The sequence below is a fragment of the Pundamilia nyererei genome, unplaced genomic scaffold (assembly GCF_000239375.1).
Source record: "Pundamilia nyererei isolate P.nyererei 1_Seehausen unplaced genomic scaffold, PunNye1.0 scaffold00018, whole genome shotgun sequence".
In the NCBI taxonomy this organism is placed as follows: Eukaryota; Metazoa; Chordata; class Actinopteri; order Cichliformes; family Cichlidae; genus Pundamilia; species Pundamilia nyererei.
The window spans coordinates 1,528,716-1,555,946 of NW_005187419.1; the positions used below are offsets into that span (position 1 = coordinate 1,528,716).

The window sequence follows — 27,231 nt, forward strand, 5'->3', positions numbered from 1 at the left end:
CCCCCCCAAAAAGTACAGCGTAGTTACGATGTAAGATGGGAAAATATTATTGATTATCATAAAAGTGCACACTACTTAAAAAACTACTTAGTTATGTAGTGCTTAAATTAATGTACTGTTTAGTAATTTCTTTGTTTCCTGTAAAAACCTGACTTGTTGCTGCCATATTCTAGTTGTTCTACCTTTAAATATTTGTGGTAATATGTAATATAATCAATATAATCAAATAAAATCTACTGAAATTCCATTTAATTACAGGGGATTTACACCCCTAGTTATGGGCTGTACTATAAAGTGTTGCTAATACTTTCACAATAAAAAAATAAAAAAATGCGGTTTTCATTTATTTGCACTCGTTTTAGTGTTGTACTCACTGTTGTACTATACGATGGGGTGATGAGAGTATGGCTTGGGTAGGAAAGACTTTTCATGTGAGTTGCTGACTGATGAAATACTGTGCTTTGTTGTCTGTTTGTCTCTCTGTCCATCTTCTGGGAGTTCTCTGGTGAGATGAATGTCTTCTTGTCAAATTGTAGACCCTCCTGTCAAACACACACTCCCAATCCTATTTATAACCAGACACTCACTCAAAAATGCTAATGAGTCTCTGGGTAACAAATGGATTTGGACGTTTCACAACCTGGATTCTGCTCTCTGCTCTTTCCCCACTGCCTTTCTGGCCCCCGACTCTAACGGTTGATTTTTTTTTGTTTCTTTTTTTTCTTTCTTGTTCTGTGCACACCTCATTTCAGCCCACTTCTCCACTCTCTTTCTTCACTTTTCAGCTGTTTTTCAACGCTTACCTGAAAACCATCAATTACTCCTCTCTTCACTGCCCTCTTACTGCCGGCCTCTATATTCCCATTTTTCTTTTTTTGCTCTCTAAGTTTCATCTACCTCAATACTTAGGTTCTCTTCCTGTCTATCTGTAGCAACCATTGTCTCTCTGTCAATCTCCATCTCTTTTTCTCTGTCTCCCAGCTCGTTGTGAGTCAGTGCTAGTTCTTACTGGATCAGCCATGGGCGGCTCTGCCAAGTGCTCTGGTGCTGTGGGGCAGAACATTTAACAATTGTCAGATTCAAGCTTCATTCAGCTAGCAGGTGGCAGGAAGAAAAGATTGGAACAATCGCTAAAATAGAGACATTTTTGATGTCTTATTTTAATATTAAATACTTCTGTATTCTCCCTTAAAGACCTAGGATCCCAAAAGAGGCCTGCTTTAGTTTTAAAACTGTGATACCCTGCCTATTTATGTGTGTCCAGAGAGGCAGCTTCTCTGTGGGTGTGATTGGCAGCATGAGGCCTTAAGATTGAAGGAAAAACATTCAGTCAGATTGGCCTTGGGACTCATCATAACTGACATTTAACTTGAGTAAATGTTACTTGGTGCTCTTGAGTTTTAGGGAGTAGGTGTTTTTGGCATGCATGTACCAAGCCCTGCAGCTATTAGTCCCATGATATAATACAATAATTGACTAAAAGTATACTATAGGGAGCACTGTAGCATTCAGAGCTTTTACATGGTATAATATGGAATCAAAAGGTTTCCTGTAAATTTAAATTAGTGGAAACTGAATGTTAAATGTACATCCTGATAAGCTATTTAAAGTAAAAAAAAAAGCAAACTAACCAAAAAGCAACAGAACCCATTTGATGTTCTCTCTCCTTTGGTTTGATTGATTTTGACTGCTGCAGTTAAAGTGTTTTGAAGTGGTGGCAGCAACATTGGCTAATCCTCGTCTTGCTGCAGTAAGCCATTTGGGAGTGAGCTGAGACACTGAGGTTAGTCTGGAAGGGCACAGTAAACTTTACTGCTCTATTTCTAAGTTTCATCAACTAAAATTGCTATTCACCACAATAAAAAAAAAAAAGAAAGAAAGAAAACTCAAACTCAGACCTTTAACACAAGAATTGCACAAGCCTTGTGATTTTGATGATTTTGGCTTATTCTCATGAAAAATGGAAATCCAGTATCTCATTCTTTCAATAGTAATTTACTCAAATGAAATATTCTACAGTATAAATAGTGTGTATTTCACAGTCTAGTTCAGCTCATAAAGCTGTAATCATGGAGAAGACTGCTGACTTGACAGTTGTCCAGATAGCAACCATTGACACGCTCCATAATCACTGTAAGCCACAGAAGGTCATTGCTGAAAAAGCTGGATGTTCGCAGAGCGCTGTATTGAAGCATATTAAGGGAAAGTTTAGTAGAATGAAAAGTGTGGTAGGAAAAGGTGCATAATCAACAGAAATTACTGCAGCCTTGAGAGTCTTGTCAACAGATGTTGATTTAAGAACTTGAGAGACATTTGCAAGGAGTGGACTGAGGCTGGTGTCTGTGCATCAAGAGCCAGCATGCAGACGTCTTCAGGAAAGGTGCTACAACTGTTGCATTCTGTATTAAGTTCCTCCTGAATCAGAGACAACATCAGAAGCATCTTCACTGTGCTAAGGAGAAAAGGGACTGGACTGTTGCTCAGTTGTTCAAAGTCCTCTTTTCAGATGAAAGTACATTTTACATTACATTTTGAAATCAAGGTCCTAGAGTCTGGATGAAGAGTGGAGAGGCACAGAAACCAAGGTGTTTGAAGTCCAGAGTGAATTTTCAACAGTCTGTGATGATTTGGGGTGCCATGTCATCTATTGGTGTTCGTGCTGGTTGGTCCACTCAAAGCCAGTGCAGCTGTCTACTAATGTCTGATTGATTTTAGACATTATAACCAATATTGGCTATGTGCTTATCTATCAGTATCTGCATTTGCAATCCTGATAAATGACATTTAAAAGGGTAAAAGACAGATGGGAGAAACCCTTCAACCATGTTATTATTGCTGATATTAAATAAATTGTCCACCAGAGGGCACTCCATAATTTCCTTGTTGGCAACACAGATGTTTGGGAACGCCAGAAACACAAGTATAATCTGGCAGAGCCTAATTAAGTAAATAGGTAAATACTACGCTTAACAGATGTTAGGGAAATCTGTTTAATATTTCGTGTACCTAAAGAAACAAATATCAGCTGCTATATCAGAATGTTGGATTTTTAAATCCAATATTCACCAAATATTGATATCAGAATCCTACAGTGTTTGGAATATACTGTCTACCAGGACTATGCTTCATGCTTCCATTTGCCTACATCTTCGAACTTTCCACAGTGCCAAAACTACTAGTTTGCTCACTATGTTATTGGTGTGTTTGCTTGGCTAGCTAACTCACCTGACATGAATCAGGAAAGAATCTGTGGTCTGTCATCAGAAGAAGATGAGGAACACATGAACCAAAAGGGCAGACGACCTGTAAGCTGCCATTTGTGGTAAAGGAACGCCAACAAAGTATTGAGTTTATAAATGCATGTACTTTTAAGAAGTTGGATTATTCTGTATTGTATTTCTTGGTTGATCTTAGGAAACTTTCAAATAATCTGAGACACTAATTTATATGAGCTATAAGCCATAAAAAGCCTTTGAAAAAGTTAAGAAATATTTGCTTAATTATGAAAATGTTTTATTAAATGTTTCCTCTTAGACTTGTATGGATACAACACACAGTTGACTGCTGAATGCTAACTAAGTTATTAAAACACTAAAAAAATTTCAAACCAAAACCATAGCACATGCATCTGAATGTGCTGTACCACATAATAATTCATATTATTTGTCAGGTAATGCCACTTAAATGCTAACAATAAAATCTAAACTAGTGAGATAAAGAAACAGAATCACACCTGCAGTTGTTGTGAAGGGAGGAACGATCTCAAATCAGAACTCTTCAGGGGTTTTTTGTGCCAGACCATAAATGTGCTTTTTAATGGTCATTTTAATGTGAGAGTCTGTTGGGATTGACTCTCGTTTGGATCCACCCTCAAGTGTCCATTTGAGGAACTGCCGGTCTTGGCATTTCTGCATACCCGGAGGCTTCTGCTTGATTTCGCACATTAATTTTGTTTCAATTGGTCCAAGCTTGACCTAAAGTGGGTACCTCTTCTCTGTGGGTGGAACGGTGTTGGATTCATATTGATTGCTGTTTATAGCACCGGGCTTGTCGGGGGGTTGTCTCTGTTGTTTTTGTTGTTGCATTGGGCGCTGTGTTGTGTTGGCAGCGACAGCTTGTTAACGTCTAACTCGTCATCTCCTCCTCCTCTTTCGTGCCAACTGGCTGCTCTTCCCCGCTCACCTACAGTACATCACAACAGAACCCCACGCATCCATCTGTAAAACTGCCCCATCCCATTCATCTTTTTGCACGCCAACCCAAATGAAAGACATAGAGACATGCAGTAGAAGCGCGAGATAAAGGAGGAAAGAGACATCTTTAAGAGGCATGACGATCACAGGGCACATGATAAATGAATAGGGAAAACAGACAAGTAGCATAGATTGTTGCAGAGTTTTGTCTCCACTAATGTGATGCCTAGAAGGACAATTGTTCAAGCGCAAGAGAAGATAATGAGAAAGATGCAAAATTTTATTTAGTTAAGACAAGGTAACTCAATCTTGCTGTACTTCAAAAGCGATCGGAAAGCACAGCGACATGAAATAATGGTGCATTATCTAGAGAATGCAGCATCCCACTATTAAAGCATAATACTGTAAGTTACATTGAACAGAAGCAATACCAGCTACAGAGGATCCACTTATTTACTAGATGAAATGTCTTTCAGATGCCCTCTAAGCAAGCTGCTCTGCTTCTCTGTGGATTATTGGAGCAAAAAAAAACTGAAAACAAGGCAAGCCCTTTTTTCCTCATGAAAAGAAAAAGAAATTCTGGAAAATAGTCTCTAATGTACAGCAAAAAAAATAAAGATAAAATTCACTAAAACCATGCTTTTTAAAGTTTTTATAATTCCCTAAACAGAAGCATCATCAGTACTGACAGACGGTATGATCATACCATATAATATAAAGAACAGTAACATATAAAAATTGATTTTATCCTCACCTGTGTAAAAGCTTGCACAGTGATGGGGAAACTGTTTTTTTAGGTAGTGAACTTAAAAATAAATGTACGCCTGGGGATCTTTGAGTTTTAGTTTCTCTTTCACGTACACTGTACAGTGAAGTCATTTCATTACATCGACAAATCCTGCCATAAACACAAAATGGCAAACATTTTATTGACCATAATTCCCAGTTATACTGTGACAGTGTCTCTAATACACTTTATATTTTCTGTGCTTGGCTTTTGACACTACCGAGGGACACATACTGAAGTAAATGGTAAAGTTCAGCCTGCCAGGTTGAATTTGTTGTTTTGACCTTTGTGATGAAGACAAAGAGACAGACAACGGAGATATGGAGGAGCAGGTGGAGCTGCTGTTTTGGAGTGTTTAGTCGAGCTTCTCCGCTACCCACATTGTGATGCCCTCTGGGGACTGGTTAAAAATAAGCAATTACTCTGACACCCCACTAGGGACTGCTGTGTGCCGTTCATCTCCCCCCCTCTACTACTGGGATCACAGCAGTCATGACAAAACCCCGCTAAATAAGCTGAAATCCTAGATATGGGAATTCCTTTCTGATCTGTGTCACAGTTTTCGCTTGACTTCAAATGAACATGGCGTCTTTGTGTTTGTGACACTTTTTCAGCATGCGCGTTTTCTGATCTGACTGTCCTAATAGATGAGGGGTTTTGTTAACACAAAAGCAGACAACTTGAAAATGTGATTTGAAGATGAAAGAGGCGTGTTTAATTTTTTTTCCTTTAACTTAGCCCTTTAAAAGCCGTTTCCTACCAGACATCTGGAGCAAAACCCACCTCCTACCTCCTATCTTCTGATTTTCTATTTGTCTTCTCTCTGATCCAGTTGACAGAGAGCAGTTTGTACTGTGACACATGATGATCCGTATCATAACACAGATTCATGTGCCATGTTGTCTCAGCAACTTGTAATCTCCGCTACCCTGCTTGTGCCACATCTGTCGCTAGCTACGTCTCACACCATAATGCTTGTGCAACCTTTAACCATATGCTTGTTGGACAAATGTGTGTGTGCGCGCGCGTGTGTTTGGGGGTTAGCTAACTGCTGACGGCTTTGCAGAACAGCTGACCTGTTGCCAAGGTAACCGATCTGCAGTGACAGTCGCTGTCAAACTCATAGCGGCTAAGTACTGGTTGTTTTGATTGATCCTTTATATTTCTTTTCCAGTTTCTTGTAGGTAAGTTTTGTGTGTGTTTTGTTCCTCCAATTAAAAAAAATTCTGGCAGCGGCATTCCAATTAAACTGTCAGGATAATTCCCATCAGAGAGGAAAATTGCTTCTGTTTATTGTCACAATTTGAAGGAAATCAGCAATTCTGTGACTGTGACTGCATGCCTGCCCCGCCAGGTAGAAGACATGAAAAGCTAATTGTAGCTTCTATCTAGGAGCCAGAAAACACTTTAGCAGAGACAAAGATGACTGTGGTAAAGGTCTAGCTTATCCTTAGGCTGTTAGGGCCTCATCATTGATCCTTTTGGCTTCACTTGGTGCCAACACGATGCCCTACAGCTTCTTGTTCCCATAAGAGTGCCTAACAATTTCATTAGACCACCTGTCTTAAATAAACAAGAAATAACAAAACCTGTTATACACTGTTATTTATTAGGCAATAACAAAATATTAATATTTTTACAACCAAATTTAAGACAAAGGACTTATTTGAGCAAATCTGCATTAAAAAACGCCACTGTATCAGAAAGTACCCTACGTTTTCATGTGTGCCGTTTGAGAAAAATGAAGAATAGCAAATAGATTTGTTATCAAGTTGAGCACATTGACATTTACAAATGATAATGTTGCCGATTGAAAGGCAGCAAGGCATGCATTTGTTTCGGTGACAATTCACATTTTTCTCAGTTTCACTGTACTCACATTTAATCCTGTTTGATTTGTGGAGCTGAATGCTTTAACTTTCCCCCCCTCAATTTTCGGGCATCTCTCTATTGCTCTTTCTACATCTCTTCATGCCATTTAATCAGCTGATGTAAGTAATGAATGAATTCCAGTACATAATGTAATCCACCACTTTGATTGATGACCCATGGTCAGAGCCTAACTAATCTGACAACAGATGTGTTCCTGTGGGAGATTGCTCGTTAGGTTAGCCTGTTGGCTCTGTCTGGAATGAAAATGCTAATACTACAAGAGGCTTGGCAGCAGGTCTGCTGGGAGGGGTGACGGCAACTACATGTCAGAACCGGCTCAGTAATCCTGCCCTATAAAAATAAGTAACCTTACCAGAGCTGTAGTGACAAGATTTAGTGTAAATTACACATCATTACATGATCATTTGGAAAACTTAGACACACAGCCTCAGCTTTGCAAATTAGGTTTTGGCTTTCATTCCAGTAAATTGATATTAGAATAGGCATAATCTTATTAATGATGTTATTTTGGGGCCGACTGTTTAATTAGATACAATAACAAGAAGAAACAGTAGTAAGTGCTTGCAGTTACCCTGCTTGCCTATGCAGTGCTGTGTTTCTTTAGCAGTGGAATGCGTCATTTGTTAGCGTTTATTCAGTGTAAATAAATTAATAAGGGTTGTAGTCAACTGTAAGTCATTAAAAGATCACACTCATTGTTACTGGAGAAGGTATATTATTATCATGGGTAAATTGCTTTGTCTTTGTCACCTCAGCATGCATTTTCTTTGTTACCTTTTAAGAGCTTTCAACAATCTGGTAATTTATTTAATTTAATATTATTCATCCTGTCTGATCACTGCAGAGAAGAAGAATGATTTCTCGCCCGAGGAAAGAATACCCTCAACACTTCCATCATGTACAAGCATTTTTATGTTAGTCGTCTTTTATTTCACAACTCTTTTCATTGTGTACCTGCTGGTTTTACCCAAAGGAGCATTTTAGAAGTTGAAAGCTGGTTCTTGCGGTATCTTTGAAGAGCCATTCCACATCTCTCACTTTTACCGAGATTCAGTTTGACACTTCGGGTGTCTTACCGAGACTGTTGACATACCTGCAGATGGATGTTTTGAAATCAGCCTGATGCTGCCAGCCTGTGGAGCAAAGAAACAGGAAAACACGCTGACCTGTCCAAAGCAAACTTAATGAACCATCAGTCTGTACTATAACAAGAAATTCACTTCTTCTGCTTGAATCTATTTCTAAAAATGTATGTGCTTCTAACACTACTTCCTATAATTGTGCTTGTGGGTGGCCCTCAGAGATTACAAAGGTGTATTTACATAAGAGTGCACGCCAGTGAATCCAGCATTCCCCTCCTATATTGCCACGAAGGAGGGGAAAAATACATCAAAATTGATGCAGCAGAACGCTACCTATCGTGCAACTAGACCACCAACAGCTTACATAGCCTTTCTAGCTTCTCAGCCTCAGATTTTTTTAAGTTATAGGGTTTAGACCCCTCTGTGTTTTTCAGTGGTACTCCCACAAACATTTGAAAAGACTTTTACGAGTAATATGGGTGGCGCTCTCCTTTAACGCTGGGATAATAGATTTTTTTGGCCGCTGGCAGCAGGGAGAGAAGCTGACAGAACTACCACTCAGACATTACATTATTTTTACATCCAGGATGCCAGGAGAATATGAAAGTTGAGATCAGAGGAAAATGATGTGCAATATAAAATAGGAGCTCTGTAGAGCAGTAGGGTTGGGTGGTCATTCTTAGTTATTACACCAGTTATTTGCTTCATTATTATATATACCATGCTTATAGTGGTGTTTATGTATGTTTTAATAGCTTTTTACAGTCCGCATTGTCTAAAGTAGGAGCATAATACGGGAACACATAGAAGCACAGCTGTAAAAAGCTTTATAGCTCTCTTAGTACTGCTCTCATCCCGTCTTGCCCCCTCTGTCATTATAACCCTGCTCATCTTATGAATATGTAAACATTCAGGTTATCAACACAGATAGCGAAGGCTTCTTAAATCTTCCTTTTATATCCTCAGATTTTCATTGCTGCCTCAGCTACTCGACCAGATTTCACATCATCAGTCATGTTATAGTTAGGGTGTGCTGCATTATAAACTCTAGCAAGCATCTGGATATGTGGATATGTGACTGTGTGTGTGCAGGTGTGTCCTGCTGTTAATAAAACAGGGCCTGTGGGGCAGATAATGACCCATTAGACCTAAGCAATTTAAGATAGAGTTATTGTCAGCCATTATGGTGCTTCCTTTGTTATCTGCGACCTCTAGCAACGTTTCGCTTCCCGCTTTCAAATTTTTAACTATGGCTCCCCCTGTCCTTCAGACATGGTTGTGCAATGCAGCAGCTTGAATGCTTTTAGTGGGAGCACCTCTTTTTTTCAAGCGGTTCATGTGTGTTCTTAGAGAGATTTATTTATTGATATGAGAGCAAGATAAGAGGACAGCTGGCAGATCCTGATTGGATGAGTGTTGTCATCCATTTGCCTTTGCCAGAGTTGGCCTGTTTGCAAGATAAACAGTCATGTTGAAACCCTCAGGAAAACTTTGGATTTTGCCTCTGTCCCCTTTCTCTCTCCCGAAATAGTTTGTTTCTCTACAATCACATTAACTTGTATAAAGCTCCATCCTTTATGTTTTTGTTTGGTGGTTTGGTGTTCAGTTTTACTTTTTTCAAGGCGTGATTTATTATGCCACTATATCTCGAGGTTTTTCATTTCCATCTTTATTTCCTTCCATGTTCTTAGCTGCTTATCCAGTTCAGGGTCGCAGGAGGAGTGGAGCCTATCCCAGATGCCATAGGGTGAAAGATTACCAGTCCATCACAGGGCTAATGTAAAGAAACAGACAACATTTCATGCTCGCTGCTGCACCTGAAGCCAATTTAGGCACACGGAGTGGATCTAATTTGAGGACCTTTCTTTGGACTCCACTTGAATCAGTGCATGCAATAAGAAAACACGCCAAATCCCCAGAAAAAGGCCTGAGGGGACCAGTGGGTTCAAACCTAGAACCTGGTTTCTTAAAGTTGAGACATTTTGGCTTTTATTGTGATAGAACAGCAAAGAGAAGAATGTGAGAAAGACCAGGGGAAGACTTGCAGTGACTGTCTTTGAGGCCGATTCACACCCAGGCAGCTGCATTATAGCCTTTTAGCATTTGGGTCACCTGCTACTAGTCGGTAAACTAAATTGGCACCCAGTTATCAATTTAAGAAAAGGAAAATGCAGCCGTGGAAAATAACTGATTGTTTTAAATCCCTAAAAGGAAATTCAGTATTCCGCATGCAGTGACGTCCATTGTTTCAAAGTTCAGTGTGCTGCATTCGTCTAATGAAAACAAGAAAAAACAGTTGGATAAGGCCATAGGCGATGCTGGTTTTTTTATGCTTTGTTTTGTTGCTCCTTTCATTACTTGACTCAAAGGCTCAGCAGTGTATTGCATCATGCTATTTTAGAGGGACAAGGCAAAAACTCCATTTGGTATTTAACTGTTCAGGTGCCACTTAGAGAGTGTAGTAAGTGAGAGAAAAGTGTATACAGGGCCTTTTCTACCAAACCAGATGTGGTCCACACAATTCCTGTTGTTTGCTCTCTGCATACAGTAGAGTCAGGTCATTGTGGTTATACATTAACACTCCTCCTTAAATCAGTAGAAAAGAAAATAGACCTGGATTTTAGCGTTTCAACTGGAGTCCACATTCCTGATGTCTGAAGAAACTTACCTGCACCATTTACCCCTCTGTTACTGAAACTGTACTCTGATCTCCATGTGGGCAGGATCAGTCAGGAAGACACATTTGCAACGGCGATCAATGAGGAATCTTATTAGCTATAATAATGCATCATCATTTACAGCATGGACCCATGCAGATACTTTAAAAGGTGGTCTGCAGATTTCTACACCATCTACCAGTTTGTGCCAAGCTCTGCTATGTGTGTGCGGCTGATTGTGCCCAGTGTTTATACACTGTATATGTGGCAACGGGCCAATCTCATTACATCGCCCTGCCAGAGGTTGTATTGTCAGCAGCAGCTTGTTTGAGATGTTATGATGACTCGGGCATCTCTGTCATTCATACTGAGAGTGTACAATGTCCTCTTTGGTTGTTTTTATTGTTGTTTTTTTCTAGCGTTCTACTCGAGATGTAATGTGTCTCTAAACCCCGACTATCAGTTGTCACCATAATATTATCAATTTCATTTCACTGTTAGTTTTTATATGTATCTCTATCTCCTCTCCGGTGGTTTGGACCCTTCGAAGGTTACTGAGCGTGGCACATTCAGTGAAGAGGCGGCCTCATACTGCTGTGACTAAAATGGTTGTAGGATTTCATTTGCTTCATTTGGCAGCAGTGCAGCCGGGGGATTTTTATAACAAGCTCAATCACAGTCCGTGTTGACTGGTCTCATTGGTATAGGGTTGCAATTTACTCCTTAATTTACAGATTTGATTCACTGGAATTAAAATATGTAATTTTCTAATCGCACTCTGGTTTGATAAGAATTAGAAAATCTTTTCCCAAAGTGTCTCTTTATGGCCTATAAGGATAAGTTTAAGGATCGTTTTGGTGATGTACACACTTTAAATCAAACTTTGTAACTGCAACCAGACATACTGTGTGGTGGATTTACTTAAAATTGTTGTTTGGCTGTTGTAAATGAGCTAAAACACTGTTGAGATTCGAGGTTAGGTTGCAGCTCTTTGAAGTATCTCTCGCCAAACGTATTTTTCATCAGCTCTCTCTTAACTCTAACACGCCTGCCTGTCTCCATCTGGCAACCTATTGTAGAGCTCCCCAGTGAGGTAAATGTAGCAGCACTGATGTAATGTAGTGTGTTTGGAGTGTCTTCCTCACACCCAGTGGCAATACCATGCTGCCTGACCGGGTTCGACAACAGGCTGTAATTAAGAGGCTTTCTCACCTGCTGCTGGACTGCTGTTATTTTTGAAAGAAAAAAAAAAGACAGCCAGCTTTTACCAGAACGATAAGTGAAACAAAGAGATGCAATACGCTAGCTACCACCACCTGTTTCTCCCCAGGTCTCTCCTCCCCTTCCAGAATGTCTTTGTCACACTTATATTCCATCTCTCGCATTCATCCTCCAGTTGAGTACACACACATTTGTCGTTTGCAGCTACAGACGGCCCCGGAGATGTTTCAGAGGAGCCGTAGCGTGCTCTAATTGCTCGATTGTGTGCCTTTGTGTATTAACAGGTGTTTTGCTGGATCCACATTACTGCTGCAATTTTAACTTGGCTGCCTCTGTAGTATTCCCAAGTTTGCCACGGAAACAAAGTTAGAGGCTGCTGGGTTTGTGGGTGGGAGAGAGGCACAGATAATAGATAGACAGTGGAGGGCAAAAGGTGAAAAGATGGGCGTGTTGCTTTGTATTGTACATGTTTTAATGATCAAGTAGGCGTCCCCCCCATCGCCTTGTGTGGCGCAACAGATTACAGTTGTCTCTGTCAGTTATATGTGAGGCTGTCTGGAGCCTTATGATTGCCTTGGCCTGTTATTCCATCCAGCAGCTCAGACAGGCAGGCTGACCTTCTCCTGATGGCTTGCTCTCTCTGCCCAGCCGTCACTTTCACCCCTTTTAACTCTCCTCTCCTGGCACAGCAGTGCCTCTGAGCTTTTAGAGATTACCTTAATGGAGAGAAAAAACTGAATAGCACATGCCTGCTGGGTTATATGTGTGTGTGTGTGTTTTAACCCGGAGCCTGATCGCTCTAAGTGTATAGCAGACGCAAGCAGTGAGAGAGCAAGAGAAGAGAGAAGGGGGGGTTATTTTTACAAGTTCATAGTCATTTTTTGGCGCTGTATTCAATGAAACTCAAATGGTTGCCTTCATATCAGCTACAGTAGATTTCAAGATGTGTGACAGCTTGAAATCACTGTGACACAAGTCACTTGTTGCAATTGGAAAATCAGTAGCGACTGCATTTTACCTCATCTTAACCTTACCTGACTTTTAACCACCCTTGTTCTATCTTTGATAATGCAGCTCACAGTACTCTTTTTACGGCTTATTCATTATGGAGATATAGCCTCTTTCTTGAGTTGTGACCTGCAGGGTTTATAATGTCCTGATTGTTGGGTTTTCATGAGGTTATAGTTAATCCTGACATGCCCTTCTTTCCTTCTGGTTGTTTGTTTTAAGTGTTCCCACTGGAGTGCACCGAGTTAAAATTGCTAACAGCTTTAGGCTTTGCAAATTTCCTTTTGCCTTTAGCCTCAACAGACGAGCCGGATTTGCAATTTGCAGTTTTTTACCTACTTCTGCTTAATTTTACATCTTCCCCACTTTTTCACAGGTTTAATAATCAACTAGTCTGTCCTGCCGCAGCCGGCATTCCGCAAAGAGCTTTGCCTTGGTAGCAGTAAATTAGATTGCCTTTACAGGGAAGTGCTCGCCTTGTTTTCCCAACCGTCTGCATAGGGAGGACATTGAGTTATAAAAATAAATACTTACTTCAAAAATCCAAAAAGAAAGCAATCAAAAGAAGTTTCACTTATAAAAAATATTTTTGATAGCAACAATAGGGCCAGAGGGCCAATTAGAAGAGATGATTGAGTTTTTCTTAGCTATTGCTACACTTACTCGTTAATTTATTCCCTCTTGCCACTTCTGCTTCTTGCTGTCTGATAATGCACAGTCGAGACTATTGAAAAACACTAGAAAAAAGCATGTGCCAGAGTTTTCAGATACAAAGTAACTTAGAAAATACTTCATACTTTAACTATTTCACATTTCACAGATAGGAAAAATAGCTTTCTTTCCTCCTGTTTCTTACTGCCACCTAAATACGTAGACAAGCAATCCCTCAGTTAGTTACTGATTAACTTGTTTAGCTAGATGATAGCATTTCAGCTTCTTTAGTGTTTCACCAGAGTACTTTCGAAAACTAAAGATATCACCTTTAACTGTTGGAAATGATAACAGAAATATTCATTTTTTTTCTGACATTGTGCCAACCAAATGATTATTGATTAAAGGAGAAATGCTCCACGTTTATCAATAACTGCATCTCCAAAATACTGTTTAACTGCAAGCATCATGGTTTTTTTTTATGTCAAAAGAATGTTTATTCATATTTGTATCCTCTCAAACAATGCTTATTCAGAAGCCTTAAATTGCACCTGCATATGGCACAATATGTGCAGACTCAAGTGTTTTGAAGTGCCTGTGAAATTAGATTTAGCTATTAAGGAATCCAGAGCTCTGATTATTTGCACCTTGCAGCTCTCTTATCATGCTGTGGGACTTAAAACTTCTCATACACCCCCTGCTCTCTCTGACCCACATGTTTAACATCCCGAAAATATAAAGCTGCACAGGCTGCCTCTTCCAAATCCAGCAAAAAGCGAATCCAAACCCCTTCTCCTGATTCTCCATACCATATGTCTTTGCATATGATGAGTAGCAAGTTCTCTTCCTGAGCTGAAACTCCAGCTCAGTGGGTGGCTGTAAGAACACGTTTTCGTATACAGTCCAGAATTTGGTTGTAGTGATAGAGATTAATATTATGCATGTATGTCTCTTAATAGTTTTTGTGGGTGGTTTGGCAAATACCTCGTCAGAAACTGAAATTGCCTACATTTAAAGATAGATGAGAAACGTTAAGGAGGATGAGGTGATTATGGGGGGGGAAATGACTAGTATGAGCCCTGTTTTTTAAGCAACTTTCTTTTTATGCATAATCTGTAATTTGTAGAAAAATCTTCACTGATGGAAGATGGTTTCAGACTTCACGCATTTTGCATAAACCGGGAGAAACATCACTGGAGTTGGACTGTGCAATCAGGCTGCATTTGTTGTTAGTTGTTTTTTGTTGGGATTTTTTGGACTGTATTATAGTATCTATTTTTCCAGGATTGTAATTTCTTCTCCTCTGTTTGTCTTGTGTTATCTCTCTGAGCTTGCCGCAGCAGGCTCTTTTTATTTAGACAGGTTAATGCACTTGACTGTGGCCTCTATCTTGGTAATGCAGCTCAGGCCTCATTGGGCTCACAGATCTTATCAGTTCTCATTGCAGGCTCCTGTTGTCATTCAAGTCCTCTGTTTTTTAGCTGACCAACATCCTGCAACTTTTCCCGGAGGCGCTTTGTAGTTGCAATTTGGTGCGCTGCAGACCCAGACTTTGTGACAGAAAGTGCTTTCTTGTTATATAGTGTACACTAGAAATCCTCCCCCAACCCGTCTTTTTATGTGTGTTTAAATGATGCTGCCATTGCGTGGGCTTTTACAGATTGTTTTGGCTGTCAGGGTTATTGTCTGCCAGCTTATGTGGAAATATATTGGCTGAGAATGACGAAAGTAAAGATGAATAACCTGTTTCCATTTTCTATTCTTACGCTCCTGCCCACACAACTTTTACTCCCGCTGTTTTTAAGATGGAGGGCTTTGTGTACAGCTTTGCAAAGAATATCCACAAACTGCAGTTTGGAAAGTTTTTGGGTTGGATTTGAAACAAGAGTTATTCATTTTGGCTGACGTTTGCAAGCCATTTGACTTCTGCTATGACATAAAATCTTACTAAAACATATGCACAGCCACATAGCATATTGGTCTGAATACAGACCTGATATTAAAGAATTTCCAATTATCTGACATCTGTTGAACTCATTTTGAAGATAGGAAACATTTCTACACTCATCTTGTTTCCCTGAGATACATAAGCCTAAGGAAACTCCTCTGTAGTTGACAGATTCTTGATAATCAGACGTGAAAACATGCCTAGCAAAGGAGTATCATAAAATTATCCCCACTTTTTAAACTTAATTTCCAGGAGAAAGAAAGAAAATCATATACAGGCCAGTTTAGTTGCTTACGCCATCATTCTAGAGAACAACCGTGTAGTGATAATGTCCTAAATGTTTTTTTCCAGGCATTAACCAGCACTGATGCATTATTGTTGTTAAGAGGTTTGAATTATTTAGCTAACAGTTAATAAGGGCTTGCCACCAGTGCTTGTATTTTGCTGTAGATTTAGCCCTCGTTACCCTTAAAACGTTTTCCCATGTGTTGTCTTAACTTCAAGTAAAAATACTATTACTATATATCTAATTATAGTAGATATACTATATATCTACTGTATTTTAATGCCGGCTGTAATGATGGCACTCGAAGAGCCAAATGTTTTTTGAGGGGGTATTCACTGTGAAAAGTTTCACAGTCAGTCTATAGGACTCTATAAAACTCTTGGCTGTACTATAAATGTTTGCTGATGTTTCGTTCTCTTCTTAGTTTTATGCCTGTCTATAGGCAGCCTAGTGTACTCAGCTTTTCACTGTCAACGCTGCTACTCAGTTGCATAATAAGCCATACTACATAGGCACAGCTTTGCCAGCCATTGTAATGGGGCCCTTGAGTCAGGTCCTTGTTAGCTGATGCACAATAAGCTCCAGCCTAATGAGGTGTAAACCAGAGATCTGGGAAACTGAGAGGGGGCCAAATGAGTATGGCCGTCAGCCTTGGTGTGCAGTGGAGAGCTCAATGCTAATGCTATTAGCTCGGAGGTCAGTCCATTTTGCCTTTTGCCTGTTCAGTTTATCAGCACTTCATAACGTGCGGGGTGGTAGGGCGGGGTGTTGAGACAGCAGTTCACACTTAAGTGCAGAATCTTTCGGCGAACGAAGAGAGTGAGAAATGGGTTCACAATGAGTGCACGGTTTGATTGCAGCTGCCATGGAGTGATCACAGACCTTCGGCTCTTAACAGACTCCTTCTGTGTTAAGGTTTCTCCACCAGAGAGCGTCGGAGCCTCCATCTGGCCGGCTTTCTCGTCACTTGTGCGTTCATTAACAGTCCATTTGTTGCTTCTGCCCCGAGGAGCCTCCCTCCGCTGCTCACTTGTTCAGCTTGTGCTAATGTTGCTGATGTGAATTTAATGTACATATGGTGCACTTCATTCAGCCCTATTAAGCCTCAGCACTTTTCATGCTTTTACTTTAAATAATATTAGTTTTTATTATCGAGTTGAAAAGAAAAATGCTTGTCTACCTGCTGACGTTTAATATTTTGTTAGAGTTAAATGTGTTGGAGTTTTAGGAAACATTATTTCTGTGTAAAATTCATGATTGTAGTCATTCACCATTCTGCAAGTTACCGTCAGACACTATTAGCATTCATAGAAAGCCATTTTACCATATGTGAACCCTTATGAATACATCACAATGCATATATAATGCATTAACTTATCGTAATTCAGACGAAGTGCTATCATTTCTTGATAGCCCTTTTCTGATGGTCATGTGTTCTGGTGTGTTTGGTTGCACATCTGTGCACAAACACATATATTAACCTTTGGCATGTTTCTCTTCTAGCCAACGCTGGGGCCTGTTTTCCTAAGCAAGGTAACTTACTGGTTGAAAGGTTCTCTGCTCTTTATCGCACCATCATTCATTCATGATTCAAGTCACACAATTATTTGTGTGTGTGTGTGTGTGTGTGTGTGTGTGTGTGTGTGTGTGTGTGTGTAATCGCACTGTCTTCTTCCAACTGTCTCCTTTTCTGTCCTTTTCTTTCCTTCCACCTTGGGCTGTGTTGTCTGTCAGTTAGAGAGCTGACAAAAGGCCAAGGGCTGTCAGTTTGAAGCACCTCCTTAAAAATGGACAGCCGGATCAGTACCTTTCAGCAGAGACAGTAAGAATATGTAGAGAAAATGTCTCACGGGGTTATGGGATGGAGGGCATGCTCACACAGATCGACAGGAGTTGGTGAGGAAGGACAAGAACAGTGAGAGAAATGAAAATGCTGTTCTCTTCATGTTCCCATGTGACTTTCAATCACCTCAATTTTCAGTAGTTTGTTTTTCACTGTTTCTCCAAGAAAACAATGAAAGCCACTTAAGATGACAAGCAGGCATATCACAATGGAATATCCAGCAAAACAAATTCAGTTTGAGCTTCTTCCTTTGATGTACCGCAGAAGCATTTTACTTTTCTCATTTTTCTTCCCTCAGCATTTGAAATCAATAATTCTGCAAGGAACTGCTCTGTCCTGGTGGCAAATAGTCTAACATCCCATCCCATTTCTCTCTCTCTTTCTCTCTCGCTCTCTCTCCTGTCCCCTCTGTACCTTATATTTCCACTCTCCTTCTCTGCTTCATTTGTTTCCACCTATGTGTGCCTGCTGTGTGTATGTACGTCTCCACCTTAAAATCTTTCTGCATGCTTGTGTGGGTGATGATTCACCTCTCTCCTGCATACTTCCCACCCTTCTTTCCTCCCTTTCTCCCTTTCCTTTGTCCTCCCTTTCTCCCTTTCCTTTGTCCTCCCTTTCCTCGTCTCTTAGATCCCGAGCGTGTTGGCGGTCACATGATCTCAAGAGATGACCTGGAATATCCACGGGAATACCGGACGCTGGGGAACAATGCTCGGCGCTTCTCCAATGTTGGTCTGGTGCATACGTCTGAGCACCGGCACACAGTCAGTGCGGCGCAGAGCCTGGAGGCCCTGACCAACCTGCACAAAGCTGACATGGAACGCAAGAGGGACGCCTTCATGGATCACCTGAAGAGCAAGTACCAACAGCAGCAGCAGCAGCAGCAGCAGCTTCAGCATCCACACCACAGCCCTCACCACAACCCACCGTCGCCCTCACCCTCCCATGCCAGCATGAGGGGTACATCAGAGCGATCTGCAAGAGAACAAGTAATTAATATTCATTTATTAGTTAATGTACTTGCGACTGTTTCTATTTTTCACTTTGTTGCCATTTCCAGAGATACTTCCAAAAGGCAACTCAAGCTTGAAATGACTAATTTATTACAGCAGCAGAGCTAGAATTTGGTATCTTAGCCCAGAGAACATCTCTTCCCCCACAAATATCACACGCGCAGAAATTTGGGAGCGATAGGGGAGCCAACAGGTGGGTGCAGGGCTCCAGCAGCACTGATTTGTTATAGGGAGAGAAAAGTATAAATACACCATCAAATGGGGACAGTGTTATTGATATACGACAGCAGGACGTGAGTCATGTTACGTTTGTATGACGTAGCGCAGCTCAAGTTGCTTGCCTTGAACCAGCTTGCAGGGTTTTACTCCATTTATGGTGCTTTTTTGGCAGGTGCTGCTTTTAATTCAGGACATACTACTGTTTTCTCAGTGGGTGACATCACCAAAAAACAAAACCAAAAAAATCAAAAAAACATGCTGTCTGTACACACAGAATGCCCCATTACTTAGGTGGAGTTAAATGGATTATTAAATGGTAAAAAAACAAGCATCTTGCTGGTGATATCAACAGTGAAACGAGCACGCAGTTTGACACCGACCTAGATAGAAAAGACTACGTAAAAGAGGTGCGTCAGGTAGTTTTGTAGGTGTAACAGGTGTCATTATAAAATGCTTTGTTTTGTTTTACTTCTTGAAGAAGTAGCAAAACTTTACATAGAGTTAAAGATGAGAGATGTCCTCTCAAATTAGCACAAAATTTTGAAACCCTGATTAAAAAAATACAAAGATCAAAGAACCGAGCCGGAGGTGCTGCAACAGGATGCTACTCAGCATGGTGCCGCCTTCAGAAGAGGGGTTCAGACCAGAGCAGGGGTTCTGCTAAGGTGCGGACACATCGAAATAATCTTTCTCCTCTGCTCTCCTCGCTTTTTGTTTTCCCCTTTCCAAATGTGCTTCATGCTTTGACCAGTTTCATGGCTCTCTGTCTCACACACACTACGCAGAAACATGCTCTCTGTGTTCCAGTGCAGCTGCTGTGTTAAAACCGGGTAGATTTAGTGTAATGATGTGACAAGAAAAGCACATCAGGGGCGAAGGGAAAGAATCAAAGAGAGTGACGGAGTGAGCGAGCAAGCGGGAGGGTGGTTGAACGGCAGGTGGAGTCCGTAGTTGCCTTGGTAACCTCTCCCATGTATGGTAGGTGGGGATATCGCATTGCAAAGGTCAGGTTGTGTAGAGAGGGATGAATTGTGCAATGAATCCAGAAGAGACAGGGGAATAATAAGCTCAAGGTAGGTGTTTTTCCCTCAAATTAAGTGTCAGCCTGTGGAGTGGACAGATCCATAGGTGACAGGGCATTTTCACTCAGGGAAGGAAGCAGCAGAGCCCAGGATTTCTTGTCATCTTGTGGTTTTGCAGAGCATGGACAGCAAGGAAGGAGGGAGGGTGGGAGGAGGAGCTGGAGAGGAGCGCAGCAGCCTGTGAAGCAGCCCACTGCTCAATTAGCCAGCACCAGCAGGACCCAGCCACCCATCTGCGAAGGAGTTAATCGGCTGGTGTTGTAATGAATTAAATAAAGAGTTTCCGCCGCATGTGCAACTGTAGAGCGAGACAGCGAGAGAGGGAGATTGAGTGAAAGAGAGGGAGGTGGGTAAGAGAAGCTCAGGGAGGGAGAGACAGGCGAAAGCACGATGAGGATTCACTGTACCTGACGAACAGCCTGGGATGACTGGAGTGGTGGACAGGCACAGGTGCACTGCAGGTGAGATGAGACTGGAAACTGGAGGCTGCCGCAGAGAGTTTGTGTGTTTGTGTGTTTCTGGGAGGGCATGTGCTCGCTGGGATTAGAGTGCATACCTGTTGTGCTTGTTGTGGTTGTATAGACGGCGTGCATATGCTCACAAAGCAAGCTACACGGGGGCTGATGTATAAGCTGTTCACAGCGTCCTTTGTGTCTCTGTTTGAGCAGTAATTTGCTGATTAATGTGTGCGTTTTTAAGAGAGAGAGACGGAGAAGCTGCTGTGATGTTTAGACACAACACCGGACTGGAGGAGGATCGAGGGAGAAAGAGTAAGAAGGGTTGATTTGAGGGGGGCGGGGGTGCAGAGAGGATGACGACATGAGAAAGAGACAGAGGTGGAGGAGGGGTGGAGCGAGTGCAGCCTGTTTTACATGCAGGTCAGGTAATGCAGCGCTCCACTCTGCGAGACTAAGTCCTTCTGTTAGATTTCTGTGGTTAACCCCAGTAAGTGCACAAACACAAGCTTATGCGTAAATATATAGATGTCTTAACTTTGCAGTGAGAAATGCATTTAACCCTCCAGCCCTAAGTTCAAACATCTATCAGTAATTTTGTCTAAGTGGGGCTTGCAGCCTATTTAATTCAAGTGGAAGTTAAAAAATGACAATGTGTAGATTTGAGCTAAGTAGCAGAGCTACAGTCAAGAGTTACTCTGTCATCTGTTCATCTGGGATTAGAGTGATAACGACTGGCACTATAGGCTAAGGTGTTGAATATGATTTCTTCCCAGAAGATGTTCTTTAATGGCAGTGATTATTGCCTGCATGGAGAACTGCTAAAGAGAAATAATCTACATTGAAATAAGCCCTCTCCAGTTTGCTCTCTCTCACATTCACATTCGAATATTTGCAAATCAAAGTCCAAGTGAAGTGTATCTGCAGCTGTCAGAGCAGAGCAACGGTTAAAGAACAATAAAAATGTGTTTACTTTAGTGTGAGTTAGCCTCATTAAAGCAACAAACAGAGAAACACTGGGAAGAGACAGACACACAAGACCACAAATCACTTCTGCACCATTAAAGCCAAGCCTCTGAGTCATTCAGCTTTGTGGGAAAATAAAATCATTAAGGTTGTCAGAACAAATGAACAGCAATTATTTATGATGCACCGGTGCTGCCCCTGAGCTCCTGTCAGTTCGACAAATTGTCAAGGACAAAACTCAGTGGCTACAGTTAATAAATGATGGACTCATGATCAGGTATTGAAGGTCAGTTTAAGTCCAGTCCTGAAGGATTGTGTATTGGCATATCCCCAAAAGCGACCCACTTTATCACTGACCTTCAATCTCTAACTGAGAGTCTGCTTTTTGACCAGATGATTTACAAATCCAGTGTGTTCCTGTGAACAACGAGAACTTTTTAAAATCATCCACAAAGAGTTTTCTCTTTATTATCACCAATGTTGGTTAATTTAATCCTGTGGACTTTGAAGATGAGTGGTTTTCTATGGACAGCAACAATATAAGGCATTAGAGTTTGGCAGGGGACATCACACCAAAGAGTCATTTTCTCTAGCAACTGCTTTGACATGTTGGTAGAAATTTATATACCACGGGGAAAAAGAAGCGTGGGTAGAGATTAAGCGCCATATAAATTTGCGTCCCACTTGTCTCAGAGCCAGTGAGCCTAAGCACAGTCATACACATTTAAAATTATACTTAGAACAACTCCACTCTACACTAGCAAAACATTACTTGGAGAATAAAATAACAAAATGGCACACAATGCTTTGAGTGAGATTTAAAGGTTTCAGTGTTTCATTTTTTAGGTGGTTAGTTTGTTACTGTTGTTCGGCCCATATCACAGGATTATTAAACCATTTTTGTATTGTATACTGTGTAAGCTCCAAGCAGGTTTTGTTTATATAGTGGAGATGCAGTATAAAAAAAAGAAGAGACAAGCACAGATGAACTCAAAGACAGCAGCCACTTCACGAAACCTGAATAATTTTAGAGCAGCCTTCTAAAGCTGTTGTCTATCATATATAACAAAACACAGATTTGTAATGAATGGCGCAGATATTCTGAGCTATGGATATTTTTCCCTTTTTGGGATGTTCTGGTAGGTTGGTGCAGTCGATCCCAAGACTAATGCTGAGTCCAAACTACATGCTGATTTAAAGATAAGATAAGATAACTCTTTATTGTCATTGTACAGTCATACATAGTACAATAGTATGATGAACTTGGAAAACTGTCGCACGTTGGCACTATATGCAACACAACACAACACATCACAGTAACTTAACTTAGTAATAAAATGAAGAATAAGTCTTTGTGTATTGCACACTGTTATTATTGCACATTAATTATTGTTGCACGTTGTTTTTTATAAATATTATTATTGTTATTGTTGTTACCCCCCCCCAAAAAAGTCCAGGGAGGTAGTCAATCAGGTCAGCTGTTTGCACTGATTAGGGCCATTGCCCTGTTGTAAAAGCTGTCCTTGAGTCTATTGAGTCTATCGGGACCTCAGCAGCCTGAACCTCCTGCCAGACGTCAGGAAAAGCAAGATTTAAAATATGTTGCAAAAGTCTCAAAATACTTCCAAAACATATTAAATGGACTTTTATTATTCAAGAGAAGTGTACAATCAGTGCAGCGTAGATATCAGGGAAACATGGAAACGTATTTTGATATTTAGCTCCCCCCTCTCCAGCCTGTTTGTGTGTATATACAGTATCTTCTGTCTAAAAAAAATCAATTAAATTTTGCTACTCTGGCAACTTTTTATTTTTAGGTAACCATATAGACATGATTTTCATGAGTGCTGTAGATGTGGCTGCTTCCAGCTGCTCCTTTATTCACAAGGGACCCACTCGGCACGTTTGATTTGGCAGATTTTTTTTTACGCTGAATGCACTTCCTGACACACCCTCAAAAGGATTTGTCTCCTCCTGGGATGGGATCTTTTGCTTGTTAGATGGCGTGAACCGCTACACCATCGAGCCACCATGTGTGCTATTGATGCAAAAAGTCAAAGTACTGGGAAAAACAATAATAATTCATCATTAGAATAATAAAATTTTAGTAGAATAGCTCTAGAAGTAAAAAGCATTTATTGTCTTTTTAGTGCATTTGTGATTTTTATTTATTTTTAATTCTTTTTGTTGGTGTGGCGTTCAAGATTCACACTTTAATTCAAAACTGATAATATAAAATAATTATCTGTTCATTTATGTAAAGTAGCTACAAAACATTTAAAGTTTTCCTCTCCTGTTTTCATCAGAGCCATAAAACACCTTGTATACTGACTGAAAAGAGCTGCAAAGGGGGTTTCAGCACACAGTAGTTTACTGCTGCTACCTTCTTGCCCAGGAAACTTTACTGCTTTGCATTAATTTAATTATAGCACTTCATTCTGTGTCAAGGCCAAGCAAACAGTTGCATCTCGATACGAAAAGAGAAGACGGAAGGAAATAGAGTGACAGAAACACCTGAGCTGAAAAAGAGTGAGGGAACATTCAGTGAAAGCTTGGGTTGCAATAAGTTAGTAATCACTGGCCCTGATTCTCGTGTTTACAGAAATAATCTGGCTTTTGTTGAGACTGTATTAGAATGGGAGGCGGGTAATGAAAAACCACCAACTATCATAAATCAAAGCTTGTCGCTTAAAAAAAAAAAGAAAAAGAAAAAAATTCATCTGCCAGGAGACTAATGTGGGTTCTGGAGAACGGGGACTGAATGGACTGAAAATTGCCTGCAGATAAGAATAAGAACAAGAATAACAGTTTGGATTAGAATTAAAATTCATGGACTTTTGCAATCTTTTTTTTTTTTTAATTTCCATGTCAGTTTAAGGTATTTTGGAGCCATCAGTGGATTGGCCTGGATTTGACTGTGGGGTAATTATGGCTTTATAGAAAGCCAGAGACCTCTGCCAAAATGCGAGCGCCTTTTAGTATGTGGCAGAGCAGCAGGAAGGGCAAATGGACAGATGAGAAATACAGCATGCACTGGCGAAAATAAGCAGGTGAGATTTCGAGGTTCTGATGAAAAGAGCGCAGCTGGTGGATTGGGAATGGATGAGACAGGAGACGGCAAGCGGGAGGCAGAGTGCTCGGTTGCCTGTGGTGGTGAAGTCTGGGAGAGAGGCCAGCGTTGCCGCTACAGAGTGGGTTGCTTGCTTGATTCGATTTCACTCTTTTCATTTCCTCACCTTCACCAGTTACAGCCAACAACGCAATCTTGTTTTAGGTACGCTGGAACCCAGTGCTTGCAAAACACAGAGACCACTTGCATTAACACCAATCATTTAATACTTCAGAGAGCCCTATTAGATGAGGCTGTCAGTAATATTAATGAGTTCAAATGATGCTTTCTGGAGGAAAATGCAAAACTTTTTGTGGCCTGCAGCGTGACTCTGTCTTGTAACTAGTTTACTTTGCTCTGCGCAATATTCTGTTTATATTTAACTTAAGCTATAAGCAGAGACGTAAATATCTAACTATTCTCTCTGTCTCCCTTCCTGAAACTTCACAGCAACAGCCCAACTACTGGAGCTTTAAGGTCAGTGCTGCTAGTTCAAGTGTCCCTGTGTGTTTGTCATTTTTCCTGTCCGTTGTGTGTGTTAGTGTGTCCATTTGAATGTGTCTATGTGTGCTTTGTGCTGTGGCATCACTTTCGACCCTCAGGCATCACTAGCCTATCTCCATGCTACTTTGGCTTCAGTATCCAACTCGCTTGACATCTCTTGGCTCTCTGTGCACTGTGTGTGTGCATGTGTGTGAGACTTTTGTCTCTTTATGGGTGTGTGTGGTGGCAGAGGTGTCAGGGGTGGCAACAGCTTAAACTTCTCCCGCTCCATTTAATCTGCAGAAGATGAATCTCTCTGGATTTATGATACCTCAGTCAGCTGGCATTAATGGATAGCAGCCATGTGACACTGCTGACGTATTACTGAGTGAGACATTAAGAATGCATTTCAGATGTGCTACTCAAGCATTACTGAAATAATGCTTTGGCATTAGCACAGAAGCTTGAGTCATGGCTAAAGATGCTAAATGTATTTTATCCACAGGTTTATAAAGGAAAAACATGGGTTATATACACTGGAGAACAGGCAGTGATATTGACTGTATAAATCACTTACGCTGAATTGCTGGCTTGCATGCAAGGTTGTGTGTATCACTTTCTGACTTTATAGATCATAGTGGTAGGCAGGGAGTTGTACTATCTAAATAGAAGAGGTTAAAGAAGGTATTGATATGTGTGAGGGAAGAGCCCAGGGCTTGTCTGAGTTGTAGTCTGACCTCAGTCTGTGCTCTCAGCATCATTTGGACCAGGTGGAAATGTCACTAAATATCAATGGCTAAATGCCCTGACCCTTGGGGAAGGGTAAGCAATTTATCCCCTATTCCCACAACTAATTTATTCTGAATAACATGAATTTAGAGTTCTGTCTGTCACATAAATGTGCCACACAAGTAAACGATTTTGAACTCTGCAGGACATACAGGTGGGCTGCCAAAGCTCGGGGGTGTTTGAGGAAGAAAAATAGCATTTGAAACAATCAATTGAACCAATTATGACTTTTGAGAAATGAAATAACAAGACTGAAAGATTTTCTGCAGAAATACTGAGAATGCTATTCATCTGCCTCCAACCCTTTGTCCTCCTTCACTATATCCATGAATCTTCCTCTTTTCCTGCTTAGAAGCTCCACATTCAACATCCTTTATCCATTTGTTACCCAACATATTCACTATCCCTCCTCTGCACATGTGCAAATCATGTCAACCTGAGCTAGCCCTCTGATATACTCATTTCTAATCTTATCCATCCTGCTCAGTCCCAATGAAAATGTTAAAATGATGTCAAAATAATAATAATTGAAACTAATAATTATATTTGCATTTGAAAATGTGGGTTCTTGATTAGCAATGAAGGCCATGACATGCTCATCGGTATTCCCCAAAGTCAAGTTGACCTTTAGGGATGTTTAGTTTTTTTCCAACCGTTAATGACAAACTGAAAGCTGCGTTATACAAACTGTGAAGTGTTTAGAAGAAAAGCTTTAGAAAAAAACTAAAATTAACTCTTCTTTAGTCAAAGTAGTTCATGATTAACATTTTCTTTATCAGTGATTTACTAGAGATTGTTTTCATTTCTTTGCATTTATTAGTGCAAGTTGCTTTTTTGTTATTCACGTATTGTTGTTTTGCAGCTTTGCACTAAATTAGGTAGTGAGAAAGAGAGAATTTATTGATTTGTTCCAGAGATGCAGCAGCATTAATATAGTGTCAAATGAAATAAGCAAAATACTCCAAGTGATCCTAAATCTAAAGATATCATATATTTAGATTTTAACACAGAGGCTGTTGTTGACATCTTTTACTGTATGTCGGCGCCTCATCTTGTTCAATTTTCTCCATTTTGCACTAGAGCTTCTGAAAGCCATGTCCTGCTCCCTCATGCTATCATCTCTAATCTAAGGCTAATTCTCCCTGAATTACCCTCCCTGCTCAAATTAAACCCCCAAATGGAAGTAGTATAAGGACTGCATACACTCATGGTTTCATCTTTGGCATAAATATGTTTTCCAGGGATCTTATTGGATTGTAGCATACTAAATAAAGACACATTTTTAAGTCTAATTAACAAGTTGTGGGTGACGCATGACTGAACATATCCCTGAAATGAAACTGTCAAAGTTTCAAAACTGCTGTTTCTCTCAGCCAGAAACCCACCTAACACTCTCAGTTATAATATGGTGTCTTGAGGAACACTGCGTTATTCTCACTCTCTTTTATAAGCAAACCTATTGCAACAACTTACAATTTATAGCAATTTTACAAAGCATTTTGTTCCATGCATTGATGATTACTGGTATTCTAAAGAGAAAGGACTC

General features: G+C 40.5%; 1 protein-coding gene across 2 annotated transcripts in view; it reads left to right on the top strand.

Moving 5' to 3' along the window:
* Positions 1-27,231, top strand: part of srcin1a (SRC kinase signaling inhibitor 1a) — a 115,486-nt gene that overhangs the window by 46,756 nt on the left and 41,499 nt on the right. For both annotated transcript variants that reach the window (XM_013909088.1, XM_013909089.1), the window contains exons 2-4: positions 17,230-17,259; positions 18,200-18,558; positions 24,864-24,890. In XM_013909088.1, the coding sequence (XP_013764542.1) occupies positions 17,230-17,259; positions 18,200-18,558; positions 24,864-24,890 (416 nt within the window). The remainder of the gene's footprint in view (positions 1-17,229; positions 17,260-18,199; positions 18,559-24,863; positions 24,891-27,231) is intronic.